Genomic DNA, 21,565 nt, shown 5'->3' with positions numbered 1-21,565 from the left:
GTGAGAAAGCTTTAAACTTAAAAACTTTAAAGCCCCTGATGGAAGTCTGCAGATTGCCGGGGCATGGCCTCCATGAAGTATGTTACCAAGGAGGTGACGTGTGATGCCGCCTACCAGGAGAACCTCATGCAGTTCATATTCCAGTGCAGGCACAAAGTCTGATATTTGCTCCCCGAACTCATTTCTCACCCCCACAAAATAATACCAATTTTCACCAATGATTTGTGACCTAAACTTTGTGATTAATTGGAAGCCTCTGCTGGGTGTCAGCAGAGAACATTGGAGGCAGAAGATAAAGTATCCCTTCCCACCGTACATTTGATCAGGGAGAAATCCAATGAGGGTCTGTGGGACCCAAGTGAAAAAAGCTAGACCTTGATAACTGCCAACACCACTTAAACACAAGGGGTTAATGAAATGCTTCCATACCTTGATTGAAAACATTCCAATTAGTCTGCGCAAAGTATCAGCAAAACCTCATGAAAGATACAGATTATGTCTTATTACAATTGAATATTTTTTGTTGCATCTATGGTATTGTTGAATCTATGGTATTAAGTATGGTAGCATAATACATAACTGTGTGGTGCACTGTTACCATTACAATTCAGATGCACTGTCTGACTTGTATGTACAGTAAAATGCAATAGAAGTTGCTTCTGCTGGGTGTTGCAGAGGCAGAACTGCAGAACTACATGTGCATTTCCTAACTAAATGAAGAATAGATTGTATTTATAAAATATTAATTTTCTATGTTATATTAAACTGTTATTACGTGGAACTTTTCAAAGGGAATCAGTTCTGGTGAGTTCTCTTCTCTGACTGGAGAAGAGGGCCTCATGTGCAGTCTGTATACCTGAGATCTGCTTCTGCTGATTACTCTTGATTTGAACCCTGTGTGCCCTGTGGCGACCTCCCCTTGGAATTGTGGGAGGTTTGTAGTTGCTGGTCCCGCACAGTGTCCCACTGCCTCTGGAAAGTGCTGGAAGAATTCCTTCTCTTGTCATCTAGCCACTGATTGATTGCAAACAACTTGAGCTGCGGCATGTTTTTGTATTTCCTTGTCTTTGTATTTTACTAGAAGTAGTCGGATGTGAACTTGAAATTTGAAGCTATAAAAAAAAAACAAAAACAAAAAAAACTCAACCCTTCAAAACATCCTCTTATAGTTCATATAGGTACATTCTCTGTGTGTGTTTAAGCTTTTTATTTACAATGTGGTGGGCCAGTGAAAATCTTTTCTTGCAGAAAGGCTCTACCTGCTGGCAGAGGATGAAATAGCACTCCAAGGTGTTGAGAAACGGCACAGAGGCTCCAGTGGCTACTGTGGGGCGGAACCCTTAAGGCTTTGGTTACTATGGAGCTCTTTGTGTACTATTAAAACATACAGTCTCAGTTGTGGGTCTGACAATTTTCTGGAAAAACAAAGATACTGACCACACCACTTACCACTCCTTTCTCACCCATCATGGTGGTCAATAAAGTCCAGCGGTGTAAGCATGTGAACAAAAGGGGACAACACTAGACATTACATTCCATCACTGGCCTTTAGCAGACACTCTTATCCAGAGCGACATACAATGAAGTGCAGATCGAATACAGAGACAAGTGTGTTGAGGACCCAAGAGGACAGTACAGTTCCGAGTCCTACCATGACCATATAGATACAATTGGAAGCCTTGAAGAATACATCAACTTATGGACTACCATACCACAGTTGGCAGTGAGAATACCCCAAGTACAACAATACAATACAATATCTAATACAATACAATACAACAATATCAATATATAACTATAGATAAGAGCCATTATAATCTATGGCATGCACAAGGCTAATCATGGTGGTGAGATAGGGAGGGAAAGGTGCAGCCTGAAGAGATGAGTCTTTAGTCTGCACTTGAACGTGGTCAGAGACTCTGCTGTTCTGACATCCACAGGAAGGTAATTCCACCACTGTGGAGCCAGAACAGACAGCAGACTGCATAACAATTATATGACATGCCATGAGCAGAGATAACAGGGCCAAGGGATCTGGTGTAAATGGAGAAGAGGAGGGGGCCGAGGACTGAGGCCTGGGGGACTCCTGTAACAAGGGGGTGAGGGGTTGATACTCTACCAGCCCAGGTCACCTGGGAGGACCGGTCAGGCGTTGACATTGCTGAGAAGAATATTCTCCTTATTTTTATTTTTATTCTTCTTTGTCTCGTTATTATTATTATTGTTATTATTATTATTATTATTATTATTATTATTATTATTAGATGCTAATAATAGTAGTAATATTCAGAAAAGTATCATACAGAAAATCAGCATCATCATATGAATCCCTGATTGACATGATACTGGCTGGCCCAGGGGGAATATCTGCTGTATTAAAAATTCATAACTTTGCCATATTTCTTCAAATGCCACCAAATGAAGTGGAAATGTCAGTCAACCTGTGAAAGGAGAAGAGGGGGCACCCAGTCTTTTCACAACCCTTTCATCTCATCAGAGAGTGGATATCATTTTAATTCTGACCATTCTTCCATCTTTGATTAGAGACAGGCAGCACTGAGACCCTAGCCACTATGTTGGGCTTAAAAAAGAAAGTTGACATTTCCAGAACTATACTCAATCCACTGGATTATTTTATAAATGAAAGCTAACTGGGAAAATGACATGAATTACATTATTTACAAATATTTGTATTAGTAAAATAAGCTTTCATACTGAATGAGTTTTTAATAGAAAGTGACATCATTCTGTGAATGTCTTCTCCGCTCAGACACAGATAATGAGATAAAGAAGAGAGATGGACAAAATGGCCGATAGGCAAGAAAATGTCCCTGAAGGCTGAAAATCATAAGCATAAATTCTTGGAGATATTTTGAGCCACCAGAGAAGTAATCAAGTAAGCTCATCATCTGTGATAAAACATTTTTTTTACAGGATTATTCTTTTTACAATGTATGTACATTAAGAACAGAGCCCTGAGCTGTTCTTATTCTTGTTTTATTCGGGTTGCTAATTTTAGCATGATTAAAGCAGCAATGAGTCTTAGAACTCATTAGTTTTAATAAAAAAGAGTGCGTATTTTTAAAGTATCTGTGAGGTTCCAGTGACCTTCCCTCTGTAAGCCACCAGAGGGAGACTTAGATCTCATCCCTGGGAGTGTAATCATTAGTGAAACCTGTGCCTTGTTAAACCCCACCCTATGTCTCGATAGTGCCTCTAATTAAGTGCTGCCCTCTGTGTTATCCAGCACTCAGTCTTGAGTTTGTGTTGGCTGTGTTAGTCTACCTTGGGCTCTGCTAAGTGCCCTTGTACCTTGTACCACCTGCTGACTCAATATATCTGTGACCTCAGATAGAAGTAATTAATCAAATAAAAAATAACTACAGTAATTATGAAAAAATCTGCAGTAGCACATCTAATGCCTTGCTTGTAAGGAGCAGTGCCTGTTAAAGGCCAATATGTAATTATTTCCTCACTTTCCTCAGTACCTGAGACACATTCCATGATCAATAACTTGCTAAAAACCAAGTTCTGTAAATTTGACAGTTAGCCATTTGATCTGTAACAGAACAATGTGCTTGGAGGAACTGTTGTTAGTGCTTATCAGCCACTAGATGGAAGCACAGCCACGAGAGTATAGCTCTCTCCTCCAGGACTTGCTCTTTGCTGTTTTTCTGGGGAGCTGGCAGACAAGCATTCTCTCAAGAGCGTGTACACACACACACACACACACACACACACACACACACAGAAACATGCACAGTGACACACACACAGGAGCAAACCGTACTATGTCAGTCAGTCTGACCACGGTTTGCATCAGGATGTTTTCATTTAAATAAACGTTTTTCTACATTTTGAATGTGGTTCTAGATGGTTACAGAGGCCTCCTTGGTTTGTATATGTGAACAACTTACAAGGAAGCAGTTTGATTTGGTTCAGCTTTGACCACAGGCCCTGGAAAAGTCTGTGGAAAAATCCCATCAGGCAGGTCTGCTTGGACTGATTTCTTTTGCCCCCTCCGATGATATATGAGTCCTCCAGAACCCCTCATCTCCTGAAAGGAGATGACCTTTCTCTTCTTGGCCAGTACTTTTAAACCAACCCCCTTTGGTATAATCTACAGAGGAATGCTATAATGTCTTGAGAGCACCTACCAGTGGTGGTTGTAAGTAAGAAGAGACTGATATACAGTTCTCTGATATACAGTACAGAACAGAAAATCAATACTGTGCAAAGTAAACAGTTTAAGTTATGCTTTCATGCCAGTGGTGGCATGAGGTTAAAGCCTTACAACTTACCATTACATTTTTTCTTTCACCATTGGCATTTACACACATAAGTACACACATGTCCAAACTCAAACACAGAAACACCAAACACAATGAAAAAAATTAATCCTCTATCTTCAAGCAGATCTCACAAAAAATGGGCAGGAAAGGACATGGGAGGAGAAAAAAGAAGTCAAACAGCAGTCACACCAGCGAGAAAGTAGCCTCTCTAAACACAGTGGCTTCTGCCTTTTTCAACATACAATAATCCTATAGAAACAAACTTTTGCCACCTACTGGCTCTATGGGACAAAAATAAACAGGTGTAAAAAGTGCAGTGTGGGGAAATTGGGCCTTTCTAACTGCAATCCACAGCTGGAAAACAGCTGGAGTGATTTGTTGAGTTTAGGTTCCAGGTAGGATTCAGTCAAACCGCAAATATCCATGTCACCTCTTTTCTCTTGCTAACGATAACCTCGGCTCTGATTACAACAGACTGGCATATTTATAAAGTAAGTTTCTCACTTATTCCACATGCCAAATTGTTGTTATTACCATCATTTCTCAACTTCGGGCAGAACATTTGAATGTTCAGTTGCAGAAGGTTTGTTTGCCACTGATTCACCTCAAGCAAATTTTCTTGAGACAAGTGTATCATATTACTGACTTAAAAGACATAAGGAGTAATTATTGTTTCTGCTTCACGGAAACAGTAACACAAACATGCCCTCACCCTGTGGCGGATTAGCGATGGTGGTCCCATGGAGACATGGTGTTTTGTTATCTAACTTCTGGTCTGTGGTTCTTCTCACTCAGCATTAATGCTAGTTCTTTTCATCCGAATCCACCGCCTTCTTGCATACATAGCTTCTCCAAGAATACAATGAAGATTAGTTGTTCCCGAAAGACCTTTTTAGATCTTTCAAGAACAAAAGTTGGATGAAATTAGTGTTGTGAAATTGGATACAGTCTTCCATGAAGTCCATAACTTTGCTTTAGGTGGAACTAAAGCCAACCTCAATGGGTTACATGGAGGAAGTCAAACAAATGTATCAACATTCAGTGGAATTCACCTGTTTTAACATTTTTGCTAAAATGCTTGCATCACTGGTTTTGTTCTGAGGGCTTGAATCCTTAAAACAGCATTACTTGTCTTTGTTTCTCCCCCAAGATTAAAACCTTTACATTGCTGAGAGAGTGACTTTGAGTTCTTTATTTCTGATAGGGATATTCGTCAGATCATGTTTTTCAACAATCCTACAAAATGTGAATTATCTAAGAGATCTAGTTTCCAGGAAGTACTTAGAATGCTCATCCCTGCCTTAATTTGATAAATAAACATGTGCTTCTCTGTTCTAAAGTAAATGAACAGTGTGCCCTTAACTGACCCTCATTTCATGGTTGAACATATGATGTACCTAGAGCAACTGTTCCCATCACGTCGTATGAAGGACCAACTCCCTAACACCACACATCTGTCCCTGGATTCTGGTCATGGCTCCAGCTCCAGCCACCTGATCCCGATCACTGCTACAGTTTAAACAGGCCTGGTGGAGTTTCCTCACTGACTGATTTAAACACTGTGAGATTGTGGAGCATTCCACAAGCCTGCTATCATAAGAAATTATCAAGTCAGACATCAGATTGTGTCTTAATTTCCCCCTTAGGGCATGTTGAATGGACCACCCAACTGAACACTGGACACCATCAAGGTCAATTCTGTTGCCAAGGGCTAGCCTTGGTAGGATATTACTTATCAGATATGAAACATAATAACAGAAAGATAGAAAGGCTGTTTCTGCTAATATATTTAGTTTTGCTGTAGGACCTAGTAAAGATATAGATAAAGATATAACCCCAGTATTGTCAGAGGTGAGAGAATGTCACAGGTAAGAGCCTGCCATAGACAGTAGCAAAATGTTACGACATGCATTTATTGAAACAGGTGCTGGAATTACTACAGAGATGTTGCTGCACATAGGACAATTAGGATTCTATAGCAAGTTAAACAGCAAGAATTAACATACATAATTATTTTCAAGCTAACTTTCAAAGTTAATCAAGAAAGTGCTTAAATATACTTTTTTGTTTGTTATCATCTCTCTAGTTTGAACTAATTTCACTGAGAATTACAACAATTACAATCAACTTTTAAGAGGTCTTTTAATTATTCTTTCTATTTAAAGTACATTATGGCCTGGTGGGTAATGCCTTTGAATCAGCTACTTAGTGATGGTAGACAGGGCCACCAGAAAGTGGCAGCTCTTTATTTGGGTGGGGGGTTTGGCCTCTGACGATATTCTGGGATGTGATGCATTATCCACCCAGCTGGGGCCAGCACCGTGATGGCAAAAACTGACATGATGAAGAAGCTTTGCTGCAGAGAAGAAGAAAGGAGAATGCAAAATCAGGCTCCTGAAAAACACTCTTGATCTTCTGCCATTGTTTGGTACCTGGATTATTTCTAAAATGAATGTCAGCTATAAGACCAATGGCCTCCTGGATGAACAGATAAGCATATTCAGTCTGAATCGTTCATCTTTCTAGTCCTCTGCAAAACAGTCTGAGCACCATGTAAAACAGGGTTCTGATGATGACTGATTAAGAAAATAATAAATTAATTAATTAACATTAATAGGCACAATTAGCAAAATGTTGTACGGTTTGGTATTTAGGTTTTACTGGTCACAAAAAAATTATATTTCATGACAAAAAAACCTCTTCCTTTTGACTTTGGACATATTTCTTGTATATATAGTTTTCATATGTTTTCCTCCTTTACATCAGTTTAAAGTAAAAGGTCCCAATGTAAAAAGCTGTGAATATTATTGTTAATTCCGTATGAGAATACTGATATGATTGTCCATCCTTATCTGAGCTGAATTTGCATTACCTTCAGTTTTAATTTTTTGGTTGCATGACCATTTGCCAAGTTGTTTTCAGACTGCTTGATACATGCTAACCAACATATTTGCACAGCTCATTTTTAAATGCTAATGTGTTCAACTCCAAGTATGCACTACGTATATGAACGATAATTGGAAGTCTATAAACATTACATTCTGGAGAACTGTTATACCTGTGACTCCAGGTCAGACACATAGCCAATCACACAAATAAACCTGAGCTAATCAGGACTGGTCTGGACTACAAGTGGTGTGTGTCTGTGACCTGCGTCCTGATGAAGATTCAGAATGGTTAGCTAGGGTCTATAGCACTCACCCCCGGTCCAATCTTCTGCTTGGGTGGTCCGCTGTAGATATGTGGTCTCTGCTGGAGCAGGACAGTCCTGGACGGGACCAATGACCTGGTCCATGTGGCACTGCTCAGGACTGCAAACATCCCTGGGGCAGAAGAGTACTGCTCTGAACTCTCGTCTTGAGGGAGAGCTCTGGAGGAGATTCCAGCTTGTCTCCTATGGGGACAGAGACCGGCCTAAAACTGCATCCCCACGCCGCCCCATCAGACTGGGAGGAGTCAGAACAATTATGTCACTCATGCTCACCAAAAAACAAAAAAATAGCTCCTCCCCTGCTCATCACGGAATAGATTGGGTCGACATTATTTTTTGGGGATGGGGGAACGTTCGCTCAAAGAAAGCTTGCACGGGATATGATTTGTTATCACAACATTTTTTGCAGTGTTAATTGAAGATTCATAAATTTTGAAACAATATCCAGGAAGCTTTTAACTCGTGTCCCATAAACCTATCCTAGATGCCTACTAGTCCCATTAAGTGTTGATGAATTGATTCTGGACTCCACTGTTAAGAGGAAAGTATGGAACATTCAATATAATGCACGTTTGGAACCTGGTAAATCTTAAAGCGCATTTTACAGTAATCCTCATGAAGGCTCTCATATAAAGCTTGTACTCTTTGCACAGCAATTAAGCCATACACTCTGTATGCTCTTTGCATCATGACAGGAAGCCACCTGCTTCCCTTGGCAATGTTTGCTTGATTTATTGAGTTATCCCTATGCTGTTGCATACACTGTGAGTGATCTGATATGAGGATAAGGCTCAAAGAGGAGAAATCAGCCAAAGCAAGCAATCAGCTTTTGTCAGCTGTCGTAAACAAGCAGGAGGCCACAAGTAGAGCCAGAGCAGATGTCTTGCAAAGCGCTAGATTTCAAAGGGCATGCATGGACCTGGTTTCAGTAAATTCCGTTATCTTTAGTCAATCTGTCACCATGAGGCTGCTGCTTAGAGCACAAGCCTATCAGATCAGATCATGTTTAAGCACTATTTTTTTTGGTTGCCCTATTTCCTATCTGATCATCAAGCGCTCTGTCACCAAAAGCAAGCTGACATAGTCATATTGACTTGTTAGAAAAAACATTTTGATGGTTTGTTGAAAACCAGGCTTGATAAGACGTAGGCTTGTCTAATCAGTAGTTGTGCATGAAAACAAATCAGATAATGAGGTACCATATTAAAAGTGCATGTGGCCCCATATTGTTTAGTAGAATACAAAAACTTAATCAATCAAAAAAACTAAATCAATTGTGTATCAATAGTGATTAAAGGGACATTAGAAAGGGTTTGAAAAACAAAAAAATATTCACTGGACAGGTCTTTGGTAAGTACAAGAAAAATCTAATTCTGTGGCTAAATTTATCTATTGTAGTTTTCAATGCTACTTTGTTGAATTTGGAAACTCAAGAATGTATTTTAAGTTGCTGTGCTCTACTCTTGTCCACAATCTCTCAAGCTCATGGTAGTGAAATAGTGCTGGGTCCAAAACTCTGGAATTCCTTCTGTAACTTCAATTTCCAAGACCGGTTAAGTGGCACAGCAAATGGTTTCTCGTTTTGGATTGATTGTATTTTATATTGCTGGCTGGTGCTTGACAGCAACTAAATAGACTGCACTGACGCTGGCATCACTGATTGGCTTCAACACATGGACTAAAGGTCAGACAATAGTCAACGGTACCCACTTTGTTCTTCATCATGCAGACTCATCTGGAGATCTACAATGCATCGTCTGTACTGTAGAGCCAATAACTCTACAACAGTGACAGTCGCTTCCTAAGCAGAATGTATCATTATTGGTCAAGTAGTGAACAACAAAGAACATAAAAATACAACAGTGAAGGGGTCTGGTGACACCACAATGTTGTGAGAGTGGGGTGCATTTTCCTGGCATGGATTGGATACTTTAATGTCTTTAGAAAGCAAGGTTGATGTGAATCATTACTCACTAAAGGTTCACTACCCCCACATTTGATGTATTTCTTCATAGGACTGCCTCATGAATTAATGGAGTAAAATAATTATTTTCTTTATGAAGACCGGTTTTTGTTTTCAGTGAAGAAATTTCTAAATAAATGCATCGTATTGAAACCTGGTTCACGAACCATTTTGAATTAGTATAATTGCTATACCATAAAAAAATGTTTTTGCCATTAATATTAACATGTTCTTATTTGTTGCCTATTTAAAAACTTTTTTACTATTTCTTTGTAAGAGAGGTCATTACTTATTAGCCTCAGAGGAGGATTATTGTAATGAAAATAAACAATGACAATGATTTTAATAATGATGATGATGATAAAGGTGAAGATGACAGTGACTACAATCAAGAAGTAGAGGATGATGATGATGTTGATGAAGGTTAGGATGACAATGACTACAATAAAGAAGTAGAGGATGATGATTTATGATGATGTTGGTGGTGGTGGTGGTAGAGGTGTGTATGATGTTGATGATGATAGTAACAACAATGATAACTGTTGTGGATGGTTGCTGATATACAGTGCCGTCCATGAGTATTTACACAGAGGCACAATTTCTGTTCTTTAGGCTCTGTACTCGAGAACATTGGATTTGAAATTAAACTGTGAATAGACTCACTGAGAACTTTATCAGAAACACCTGTACATATACTTATTCATGCGATTATCTAATGAGCCAATTGTGTGGCAGCAGTGCAATGCATAAAATCATGCTGATACAGGTCAGGATCTTCAGTTAATGTTCACATCAACCAGCAGAATTGGGAAAAATGTTATCTCAGTGACTTTGATTGTGGAATGATTGTTGGTGCCAGACAGGGTTGTTTGACTATCCCAGAAACTGCTGATCTCCGGGGATTTTCACACACAACAGTCTCTAGAGTTTGCAGAGAATGGTGCGAAAACCAAAAAAATATCCTGTGAGCAGCAGTTCTGTGGGCAGAAAAGCTTTATCAATGAGAGAGTTCAGTGGAGAAGGTCGAAGCTGACAGGAAGGTGACAGTAACACAAATAACCACACATTATAACAGTGGTATACAGAAGAGCATCCCTGAACACATCAAACCTCTAAGTGGATAGGCTACAGCGACAGAAAACTAAAACATAAGTCTGATAAATTGGGTGATCTGTAGGAATTCCATTTCATACGCAGTCCCTCCGTTTTATGGGACCAAAACTAATTGGACAGTTGGATCCTTAGCTCTTTCTGATTAGTCTGGTGTATTCACTTCCTTGCTGTAAGAAAGCTTTCAGAATCTAGTCTTGAATCAAGGGTTTTGATTGCCATTGGAGTCTGTTATTGGTGTTCGTCAACACAAGGACCAGCGTTGTGCCATTTGAAAGGGAGTTTGTCCTGTCTTTGGTTGTGGCTCCATTGTGTTTCTAATTGCACCAGCCACAGCTACAATAATCTGTATCCATTCAAAAACAGAAATCTTTTCAGTGATCTTCCTTTCATCTTCCTTTTTTACTGTGACTGGGCTTCTGTAACTTTGCTTAAGTAATATTTACAGAAATTCTGACTCTTGACGGTCACCTTTCAGAAGAGACCAAGATTATGCCCATAGTCAAGAATAGTAACCATTTTATTTTGGGTATGTCATTTTATAGTTAAGGGGTTAAGCATAAGTGCAATGTATTGATTACAAGACCGTATTTCTGAGCACTCAGAGGACATACATATACATTATTTAAGACACAATACATGATGACATTCAAATAACTTTGCATTATATATTACATTACATTCATTGAACTGGAACTCTTATTACAATGTTTGTGAACATAAGTGCATTTACTTGGTTTACATGAGTAATTGGGCCAGACCTGGCTAACAGTAGGCTATTCCCAGACAATTGAGTATACATTACTGCATATGCAACACATGTAAATGCACATAACTGCACTGGCAGATTATATCCAATGCAGAAAAACCTAAAACTATTAGATAAAAATAACAATATATTTGAAAATACCATAATACTTGAAGTCAAAATGCATCAATGGTTGAGGGGAGGGGTGAGGGTGGAACTAAGATGCAGTCTGGAAAATTTGGTGTTCAGTTTGCGACTGAAGTTGGGCTGTGATTCTGCTGTCCTGTGCTCTGTGGGAAGTCTATTGCACCATCCGCAGTGCATGAACAGATATTGTGACTGGGAGGAGCAACTATGAAGGGAGGGCAGAGCCAGTTGCCCTGAGGCTACAGAACGGAGAAATAAGGGTTTGAAGATTGATGGGAGTTATAGTGAGGCTGTTCCATTAATTATCTTGTATGTTAGTAGCAAGATTTTAAACCTAATATGAGCATCAATAAAGAAGTCATTTGAAATTGCAATCACACCCTGTTTTCACCACAATTTGAAGCGTTCAATCCAAACACAACTCTAGGTTATTCTGTCCTTCCATGTCCTCTGCCATAAAGGTGAATCCTGGGACACATCCACAATCACTGACCACAAAATCTCCAGATGCAGAATTTCCAGATACAGAACTTTAAACGTAGAGGCAAATAGAGGCATTGCATTGAAATATAGTGCCTCCCAAAATGAAAATGATCAAAGGCTGTATAAAAGAAACATTACAGATTACAGGCTATAAATATAGTGAAAATGCGTAATCTTTAAAATCTTTAAACTACTTTAATTGTTTTTAAACAGGAAAAACCTTCTTTTTTTTCTTTTTTTAATTTATGAGAAACAAGACATTGGTCTCTAGATTTGAAGCTGTTTGAAAGCTTGTAGTCTGAATGTAAGAGGGTCCAAAAACAGACTGAAGGATCTTGAAAGATTTTGTATGGAGATTTTGTCTTCTGAAAATGTTGTTATCGGTGTGTTTACACTCCTACAAGTGTAGTGAACAACAAAAATACACCACGTCCTTTTTCTTGTTTATCTCATTCAACATGACTGTGAGATTTTCCTGTGCTGCAAAACTGACCTCTCTAAGTAAGAGTGACCTGAATAACCATACATTTTAGAGGAGCTGTATATGTATTACCTTAGGAGTGCCTTTTGAGAATTAGCAATACAACCTACTTTCCATTAGGTGGAGCCCGAAACCGAGATCAGCTGTTCAAACGTACCAACCCTGAATTTTTCTGCCTTGTTACTTTTATGAGAGTCGCGAACCGTCCAGTAATCCGCGCCCTGATAGGCCCTGAGAGCAACCAACCAGGCGCTTCAACAGACACAATGTAACGAAGCAAAGGGGAAGGACCGCCTCCGAGTTTCTCTTTCCAAGAAAAAACGGAGGCGATATGAAAAAGTCAAATTAAAGTGGAATTAAAGAATGTCTCCTCCTCACAAGCTTGTTGGTAAACTGCCAAAGACGTCCGCAAGGGTTATACGTGTGTTTTTGTGGATTTGTACGTTTTTCTGAAGGGTTTCAAAACTTGTCTGATAGCGGAGAGCCAGCGAGAAATTGTGAGCTTCTGCGAGACCTGACGGAGTCTTTTTACTGAGAGGGGACAACAAATCCTGAAGCCATCAAACTCAAGGTAGCTTGGTAGCTGGTTGGCTATCATTTAACATCATTGGAGTGTGTACACGGCATGTTAATCACCCCACGGGTGGATTTTGTTTGTATTTTATCTGATATTGTAGACTAACATGCATGCAAATGTCAACTAGAACTTGTGCTCTCCGTTGATTCATGAATGGAAAAACATGCCAAAGCGAGTGTAGCAACCAGTATACGATACTGGATTGCAAATTAATTAAGTTAACTGTACGGGACATGGCTAGACACCGTTCTCTTATACACGGCACTGTTACTTGGTACTTTAACAGAACAGTTCATTTCCATCGCATTTTCTTAATACAACACATGGTCTCATTGTCAAACCTAACATGATTCTCCAGGTTCTGGTCGATAGCATAATTTGTTTTTTTTCAATTATTTTCCATAAATCGAGTATTTCCAGTTTGCTCCCGCGGAAACAAGATAATGATGTTAGCTAGGTAGCTAGCCTACTTGACAGATTCCATATATAACTTAGCACGAGCTAGCCGTACATGCATGCACAACTGGAAATGCTAGTAGCTAGCTAGCAATAGATTGATAACGTCCGCTAGTTTGCTAACATATTGTTGCTCTTCAGCTTTCCAGTACCCCATGCTAGCCGGATAGTTTTGGCTGGATGTCTAGTGCTGGCTATACGTTCAGGAAAAAGTAGCAAATATTTTTTTATAACTAGCTACAGCCAAAATTCCACAACGTTATAGTTAACCAGATAACTGCACTATTGTTGCTAGCCAGCCAACTTTTCCTTTCCCTTTCCCTTTCTCAGCTAGCGATCAAAATCAATCCGTTTAGAGGCTTGAGCGATTTAAGGTTAGCTGGCTAGCTCGGCATGTCCAACTAGTTGGCTAACGTTAGCTAGTTTCTGGATGAGGGAAATTCGTGATCTATCCGAAGTTAGCTAGCTCGCGGCCATGGTGCTTATTCCAAAGTAATGTTGCGTTTGGTGACTCTGGCAGTACGTTGCTATGACTTCACGTCATTCCCAGTTTCATCTGATTAAAGTTACGTATTTCTAGTTAAGTTAACTGTGGTCAGGAGTAAGGTGTCAATTCAAGTTAGACAATTTAGTGTACTAAATTGAACTATTAAACTATAGTCTACATTACTTGCAAGAGAGTGGTTATCTGTAAATATGCTGGCGTTTCGTTCCTTTAACTTGCTTGACTGCGTCACTCTTGGCACTCGAACAAATAACCCCTAGGTCCCGTCACTACTTCAAAAAAGGACTGAGTTGCGTTTTTATCTTCACATTTAACATTTTCTTATAGAAGTGCCATACTGATGTAAACGAAATATGCACTATTTATTCACACTAGCAGTATAGGGAAAATGTTCATTGTATTGTGTTTGTACAGGTTAAAATAGTAGTATTGCAACAGTGTGAATTAAAAACATAGGTAAGCAAAGGCTGTGCTGACTTCAGCACCCACAAACTGCCCAAGTAATCCACCATCTGTCCCTTGTTTTGTGTGAAGTCCACGGTTTGATTGGCACCTCTCTTGTATTCCGGAATAGCGCACCATCACAGCTGCACGTTGAAATGTGCCTTGAGTCAATTTTAGATCCACTACACCCAGGCCTTTCTTAGCGGTGTCTAAACTACCTGAGATGAGAACGACCACGTAGCTCATGACTAACTAAAGCCTACAAAGTTTATCCGCCTCTTCATTTGTCAGCTTGTCTTGTTGATTCTGCCTGCCTGTCTCCTCAATGTTCCCGGAGCTTATCCCCTGCAGTGCGCACATTTGAATTGAAATAAATAATGTAACGGAGTAATTACAATCAGGATGACGGTGGTCTTGTATAACTGGCTGACATTAAAGCCCTGGGATATAAAAAAAAAAATTCAGTTCAGTAGTCTAGCGTGTGTGGTTTAGCGGCCTGCTCAAATCCCTAATGTCAAGAAGAAATACATGAGAATTGGAAAAGGTTTTGCATGACTTTCTGAATCGTGGGTTCAGTACAGAAGCCATCGGACTGAGAAACATAAGCAAGTCAGTAATGCCGGGTGTGTGAATATAAAAAGCCTTCATTAGGAGTGTGTTCTAACCTGCACGCCATCATTAATCAAGCATATTGTTGGCTGCTGAAAGCCAGGCTGCATAACAAATATGGATGTCAATCATTTCAATTTTACTATTTTTTCCCCCCGCATGTGTTTTTCTAATACACATTATACCAAGTGTAAATAAGATGGCTTTGGAGTTGCTGTAAGGTGTATGTTTTCACTTTGAAGGATGTAGGCTACTGACTCCTATAGGCTTTGAGTATGCTAAGCTAACACGTTATGCTAACATGGCAACCGAGCCAGTGAATGCACAAAAATGAAAATGGTGCCCACTGTATTCACAATATGCATCCCTCCAAGTGCCAAGTGTCTCCCCTTATTAATCACTATTATCACATTTATAAGGCCTTCAAAGTTGCCTGATTTGATGAATGTAAAACCCTTCCCAGTTATTGCTCCCTCTATGTAATTCAGTGAATACATTGGACAAGTAGTACATTAATTATATTTTTATGGAGTGTCCTTGGAGAACACATTGGCTTGTAGGGGGAGGTTAATTTATTGTCTATAAAAACGTCAGAAATCCATTGGCGCTTTAATAATTGAACACTTTTGCACTGTAGTTGGACAAAGACTTTGTGTCGTGCCATTTAGAAAATAGTTAGATGTGCTGACCTTTTATGGCCTAATAAGAATATGTTCATCTTCCACTAAACGTTTACATGGATAGTTCGCTACAATCATTTCTGCTAAATCACAAGTGTGTGAACTAGTCAAGAAGCAAATCCTTATAAATGCTGGTGCAAATTATTACATTTCTTTCCACCACCTTCAAGAGTTTTGTTACAGTCCTAACTTCAAGTAATTTCTCAGTTGGACTGAAGCTGGTATTTTCACCCAGTTTCATTTAAGCCTGTCCATAATTTCTTCTTTTTTTTTCAGTGACCCTATTCACAGACCGCAGACGCACAATAGGGGTGACTGCAGTAACCAGGACAAAAAAAAAGGAGAAAAGACCTTGAGTTCCAGAATAAGAGCTTAAAGTCTCATCAATCATGTGCGAAAAAAAAACTGAAATATAGAAATGAGATCGCTCTTTCCAAAATGGAGCTGTCAGAGCTGTTTGGAAAGGATTGCTGTGCCATTGATCTAGATCTCTGGTCCAAGCAGCCCTTTTTTTTGCCAGTCCACCACTAGAATTATTCCCAGAAAGCACATCAACCGCAATCGTCTCAGGTTTTTATCCACCGCGTGTTTTCGTATGGTTTATGACCAAATCCATACAGTGATGTATTGAGTGATCACTGATATTTAAAGACATTGGGAATAGAAGTTGTTGAGAGCAAATGTTTGTAGTTCTGAAAGAGACGTGAAAATTGAATTGTATCTTTGCCTTAGCGTTGCCTTATTTAAAGTAAAAAGAAAAAGGCCACTCGTAGCCTCGATCTTTAGTTTAGGTTTATTGGCCAATAATTAAACCAATAATAATTTGGATGTCATCTACAGTACTGTGCAAAAGTCCCTAGTTTTTTTTATTTATTTTTATATATATGTATACATTTGCTCTTATTTCTTGTGTTTTCTGCATTAGTGTGTCTACAGAAAGAGCAAATGTGAGATTTCCAAATTTGAGAAATTTCATTAAATAAAATAACATTAAGTAATAAACCACTTTGGAGATCAAAAATTTGATCAAGGGTAAAATATTGATTTAATTTAGTTTTTAATGGTTCACTTCTCTTTATAGCATTGTTTTTATGTTGAGTGTCTTCATTATTGTTGAAAGCATTGTTGCTTTACAGAATTGTAGATGTGCCGAAGACTTTTGTACAATAGTGTATGTTTTTTTGTTCTTTTTTCTGCGTTGGCTTGTCACTGATGGTACCATTTCTACTTTCTCTGTCACATGCATCTTTAGAGCTGTGCCTCATTACGGGGCCATTAACCACTGCCCTCTCCTACTTCAGTATCCCAATTCCGAGTGACATCCCTTCCCATCAAGTCCGTAACTCGTAGGTTCTGCTGCGTTATGATTTTGGTTTAAAATGTCAGTGGCAAATGGCACACGGGAAGCATTTGCATTGTGTCGTGTGGCAAAGTTGTCGACCACACGCGGGTGGTAGTGAAGGCTGACCTGGCTCACTGGTGGCTGGGCGATGGTCAAGCTCAGTGAAGCTACATCATTCATTATGGGTATTTATCCTCCTGGTAATTCTGTGGCGGCCTTGACCAAATCGGTGACCCTGTCTCTAATCACATCATGCAGCTCTTTAGTCAATGTCGTCATATTTACCCCACATTCTCCAGGGCCAGAGTCACTGTCACCTTAATCATTCAGTCAATGCTGCATGACCGAAGACTTTACTCTTGTGTTCAGATCACCTCTGAGGTGTCTGCTTATTGTCCTTTCCTGTGTCATGTTCCATGTCTCATACCTGGAAGGTCTTCGCCTGGAATGTGTGTTTGCGAACAAGTGTAGCATTCCCCATCAACCAGAGGCAAGCCAAGCTTACAGAAAAGAGCCAACATTTGGTCAGTCAGAATAATAATAATGTAATGTTTCATTATTTTGCTTAATTTTACTAAATGCTGCCTTTGCATTCATTTGTATTGTTAATCGCCCATCACATACAATGTGTGTTATGTTTTACTACTGTAGCAAAGTTTCATGAAGTAACTAAAGACTACTTGCCAAGAATGATTGCCTATTTTCAGTCGACCTTAGCAGACTTGCAGAAATAATCCACTGACCACTTGGTGACCCGGACATCTAGTTGTACAATGTGTTTGCAGTACTCTTTCAGCTTCAAAGCACATTTGTAGACACCTCAATTGTGCAATGCACTTGTGCTGAATGTAACCAGGCTATTCACATACAAGCAAGTGTTTGGGTGTACTTCAAGGGTCTGTTCAGGAGCCTTTCAGAATTTGATGAACAGTGCCATGCAGCTACAAATAAGAGGTCAGATGAGATTTTTGTCCCACTGAACAAAAGCCAGGCAGCCATGTATAGGTGCGAAGATTTGTTCATTGTTGTCTTGCTCTTTGCCTGTGCGCCCCTGTCTCTATTGTGTTCCTATACGTTTTCTGGCTGGAGCTATGCTTTCATGCTAGGGTAACAGATGGGCAAGTCTTTCTGCAGATTGCTCCCAATTTGTGACCTTCTGTTTTATTTTTTATTTTCAGATGTAGCCCAGACATTTTATTTCAGGAAAATAAAATTGCTTGATTTTTTTGTGTTGTCATTCATTCATTTAGCCTTTGATGCTAAAATTGCTGTTGCCTTTGGAGAGGTTTTCTTGGCTGTTGTTATTGTTCGTGTGTAGAAACGGAAAGCGATTGCTGGGACTTTTGAAATGCTGCATGAGTGATTATACCACCTTTGTGAGAAAATGGCCTGTTGGGACCGAGTTTCTTTAGGGGGGGGGGGGGGGGTGTTGTGAAGTGAGTGCTCCCAGATCAGACTGAAGTAGGCCAGACAGCACCTACTTAATTATTCCCTGTAAAGCAAGAGTTCATTGTCAGGGGCAGTTGGTGGGTCTAAAGCAGCAGATGGGCAAACTGCATAGACATCTTACTTTGAAATTGGCTTAACTCGCCCTTCTTGTCAATGGCGAACGCTTGTTTAAAATGCTGGGCTTTGAAGTCATGGAGCTTGCGGTGTGCATGCAACCTTCAGTCTTGGTTTGCCTGCTTCCAGCGAATATTCATAGTCTTATCATAAGCCAGTGTAAATACCAAGCATAAAATATTAAAATCAAAATAATTATTTCTGACCAGCGACTGAACAAAATATGACAAAGTAATTTGGTCTAACGAGACCTTCACGATCTTAATGCATATTATAGTTTTGAACAGTAGCCTAATTGTGAGATTAAAATAGTGAATCTAGTCTCAACACATGAAATGAAAACCTATTGAAAATGCTATTGATGTCCTTTTAAAATGGCTGTTCTACATTCAGGGCGGCATGGATGGTGCAGTGGGTAGCACTGCCGCCTCACAGCAAGGAGGTCCTGGGTTCGAATCCCGGTCGGCCGGGGCCTCTCTGTGCGTGATGCATGTTCTCCCCGTGTCTGCGTGGGTTTCCTCCGGGTACTCTGGTTTCCTCCCACAGTCCAAAGACATGCAGGTTAGGCTGGTTGGAGAGTCTAAATTGCCCGTGGGTATGAGTGTGTGAGTGAATGGTGTGTGTGCCCTGCGATGGACTGGCCAGGGTGTATTCCTGCCTTTCTGTCCAGGGTGTATTCCTGCCTCTCGCCCAACATACTGGGATAGGCTCCAGCTCCCTTGCGACCCTGTTCAGGATAAGCGGGTTAGGATAATGGATGGATGGATATTCTACATTCATCAGCGCTTAAATATGCTAATGAATTTCAATTTTTTTATTATGATTTTTTAAAAATCCCAAATGTTCTAATGATCAAGTTAGTATTTACTGAAGTAGAACACGATCGCCCTGAACTGAAAGGGTTTTACTATTATTATTATTATTAATAATTATTTTTGTGACTGGGAATTGGCACGTTGTGCTTGTAGGTAAGTGACTGGGAGCCTGCGGTTTGGAAGGCGTCAGGCCATCCCCAGTGGGCTCCATTAATCGGCATAATGGTGATGAGAGGAGCATAGAGTAGACTCATTTTTCCAATTTTTTTCCCCACCCCTCTGCACCCTCCTAATCAATACAGAGGTCTTTCAAAGGACGCTTTATACACTACATAATGCGTTTTGCCTAATGTAGCTCTGGAGAAAGGGCACATGCTGCATTTCTCTTTTACCAGTTGTAGTGTGCTCCCTCCAATGACAACACATTCCACAGATCTTTGGCTGCACATATGCACACACACACTGAGGAATGATTTAAGGAGTATTTTGCAATAACAATTGATTTTATTTATCAGAATAAACCATTGGGAGTTTTTTTTTGTAGTGCTGTAGCATTCCTCTTGTAAATCTAGAACATACATTTGTACGAAAGACAAAATTGAGCTATATTGAATAAATCTGTTTTATCACTATATAGTACAGTGGGGTGCAAAGATTTGGGCACACCTGGTTTAAATGTCTGTTACAATGATTCTGTGTATGATAGAAAGCAAACCTGAACTCTAAATAGTACAGAGTTTAAAATGAAACTTTTCTGTAAATTTTAAAGCTAGATTGCATTTTATTTTCATTTGTTTTCTGTTTTAAAATTATATAAAAAAGGAAATGGGCCCTGTGCAAAAGTTTGGGAACCATTTTGGATTATTCTTTGTTACGTTTGACTCGTTAGGACTTCAATGAGTCATGAGTATAAGTTTTGTCAGTCCAATATGCTTTGGACTGACAAAACCAAAACTTAACTTTTTGGCTGCCACTAAAGAAGGTGTGTTTGGAGAAAAAAGGGTGAAGCCTTTGTAGAGAAGAACAGCTTGCCAACTGTTAAGCATGCAGGTGGTTCCATTATGCGTAGGGGTTGTTTTGCAAAATCTCTGCAAAGCTACAATGATTTTAAGTTAATTTTCAATGCTTTACAATGCTTAGAATGTAGTAGTGTTTTCATTGGGCCTATGCCATGGGTCTGGAGTGTTGGTATGGCTGTCAGTATGAAGTCATCTCGTATTATGTCAAACCATTTGTGATTTCTAAGCACTTTTCTAAAACTTCGCACTCACTGATGCTTCATTGGCCTATTGCGGTCATGCTTTTTCAGTATGGCCACATTCTTTGGATAACATTAAAATAGGAAATGAAAGGGTTAAAAATCTAATATGGTGGACTTTATAGATCAACACAGATTTGTTCCTTGTAAGGAGATTCATCTATGTATCATGTTTTGCAACTCTGCTTTATATGGGTCAGGAGTTTTCATCTTTTTTAAGCACATTCAGCTGTCCGCTATAGCACCACTGTGAGGCCAGTTGGCGCCATATTAACATAGCATAATGCCAAGTGTAATGAGTTTTTCCTCAATCCCTGTTGACTGTACAGCCATTTGTTCCAAACTGGCAGAATAAAAATAACCTGAACAAATACAATATTCTTACAGCAGCTGTTCAGCTTGGACCCCTATGTATTGGCACATTAGCAAGGACAATTGTCAGAAACCGCCCCCCAAGATGACCTACCCTCTGAACTCTGGTGTAATTGCTTGCCATGCCACTTTGCTGAATCTGGATTCCACAAAATATTTTTTTGTGTAAAGATGCCCAAATTTAGTATCTGCTCATTGTTGGCCTCATTCAACAATGAATGTACTCGCAAGTTTCTGCACGTAAACAAAATTATTTTCCTCATCTACTCAATAATGTTCAGTGGAGTATGCCAGCAACCTCTTAAATATTCCAGAATTTTAGCTGCCTGTGTAATTTTGGTCTTATCGCTGTCCTCAAATGACAGAATTATAGGGCGCAGTTTTGACTCGGAAAGTATTAAGCCATCAAATCAATAACCGGGACCTATTCATCAGTGGACTGCAAATGGCGGTCAGTTAAGGTAAGCATGGCTGTACATAAATAATTCAAAAGGTTTCACTTCCCTTTT

At 39.6% G+C, this 21,565-nt stretch overlaps 2 protein-coding genes across 6 annotated transcripts in view; one reads left to right on the top strand and one right to left on the bottom strand.

The window, feature by feature from the left end:
- Positions 1-6,191: 6,191 nt before the first annotated feature.
- si:dkey-85n7.8 (COX8 domain-containing protein) lies at positions 6,192-12,584 on the bottom strand. Of its 2 annotated transcripts, XM_061241059.1 has the most exons (3): positions 12,508-12,584; positions 7,494-7,686; positions 6,192-6,648 (listed from the first exon to the last, which is right to left on the bottom strand). In XM_061241059.1, exons 2-3 carry the CDS (start codon positions 7,611-7,613, stop codon positions 6,538-6,540), a joined length of 231 nt encoding a protein of 76 aa, XP_061097043.1. In that variant the 5' UTR covers positions 7,614-7,686; positions 12,508-12,584; the 3' UTR covers positions 6,192-6,537. The 2 variants fall into 2 exon arrangements, with proteins under 2 accessions (XP_061097043.1, XP_061097042.1); XM_061241058.1 differs by lacking the exon at positions 12,508-12,584 and having other exon boundaries at positions 7,494-7,726.
- A 129-nt stretch (positions 12,585-12,713) lies between these two features.
- Positions 12,714-21,565, top strand: part of LOC133128724 (BTB/POZ domain-containing protein 7-like) — a 57,396-nt gene continuing 48,544 nt past the window's right edge. For 3 of the 4 annotated variants that reach the window (XR_009708784.1, XM_061242452.1, XM_061242450.1), the window contains exon 1: positions 12,730-13,006. The gene's annotated coding sequence lies outside the window, so the exon portion shown is untranslated. Of the gene's footprint in view, positions 13,007-21,565 lie in introns of all 4 variants that reach the window. The other variant, XM_061242451.1, reaches the window with a different exon arrangement.

This window comes from Conger conger, chromosome 5, assembly GCF_963514075.1.
Source record: "Conger conger chromosome 5, fConCon1.1, whole genome shotgun sequence".
Classification (NCBI taxonomy): domain Eukaryota; kingdom Metazoa; phylum Chordata; class Actinopteri; order Anguilliformes; family Congridae; genus Conger; species Conger conger.
Note: the sequence above shows the minus strand (reverse complement) of the source record. Positions and strands in the feature narration are given on the sequence as shown.

Excerpts from the sequence above, each read along its gene's own strand:
- si:dkey-85n7.8 (XM_061241059.1), bottom strand. The coding sequence starts at position 7,613 with ATGTTTGCAGTCCTGAGCAGTGCCACATGGACCAGGTCATTGGTCCCG. Across the intron at positions 6,649-7,493 it reads AGCAGAAGATTGGACCGGGG|CAAAGCTTCTTCATCATGTC; the intron begins GTGAGTGCTATA and ends TCTTCTCTGCAG.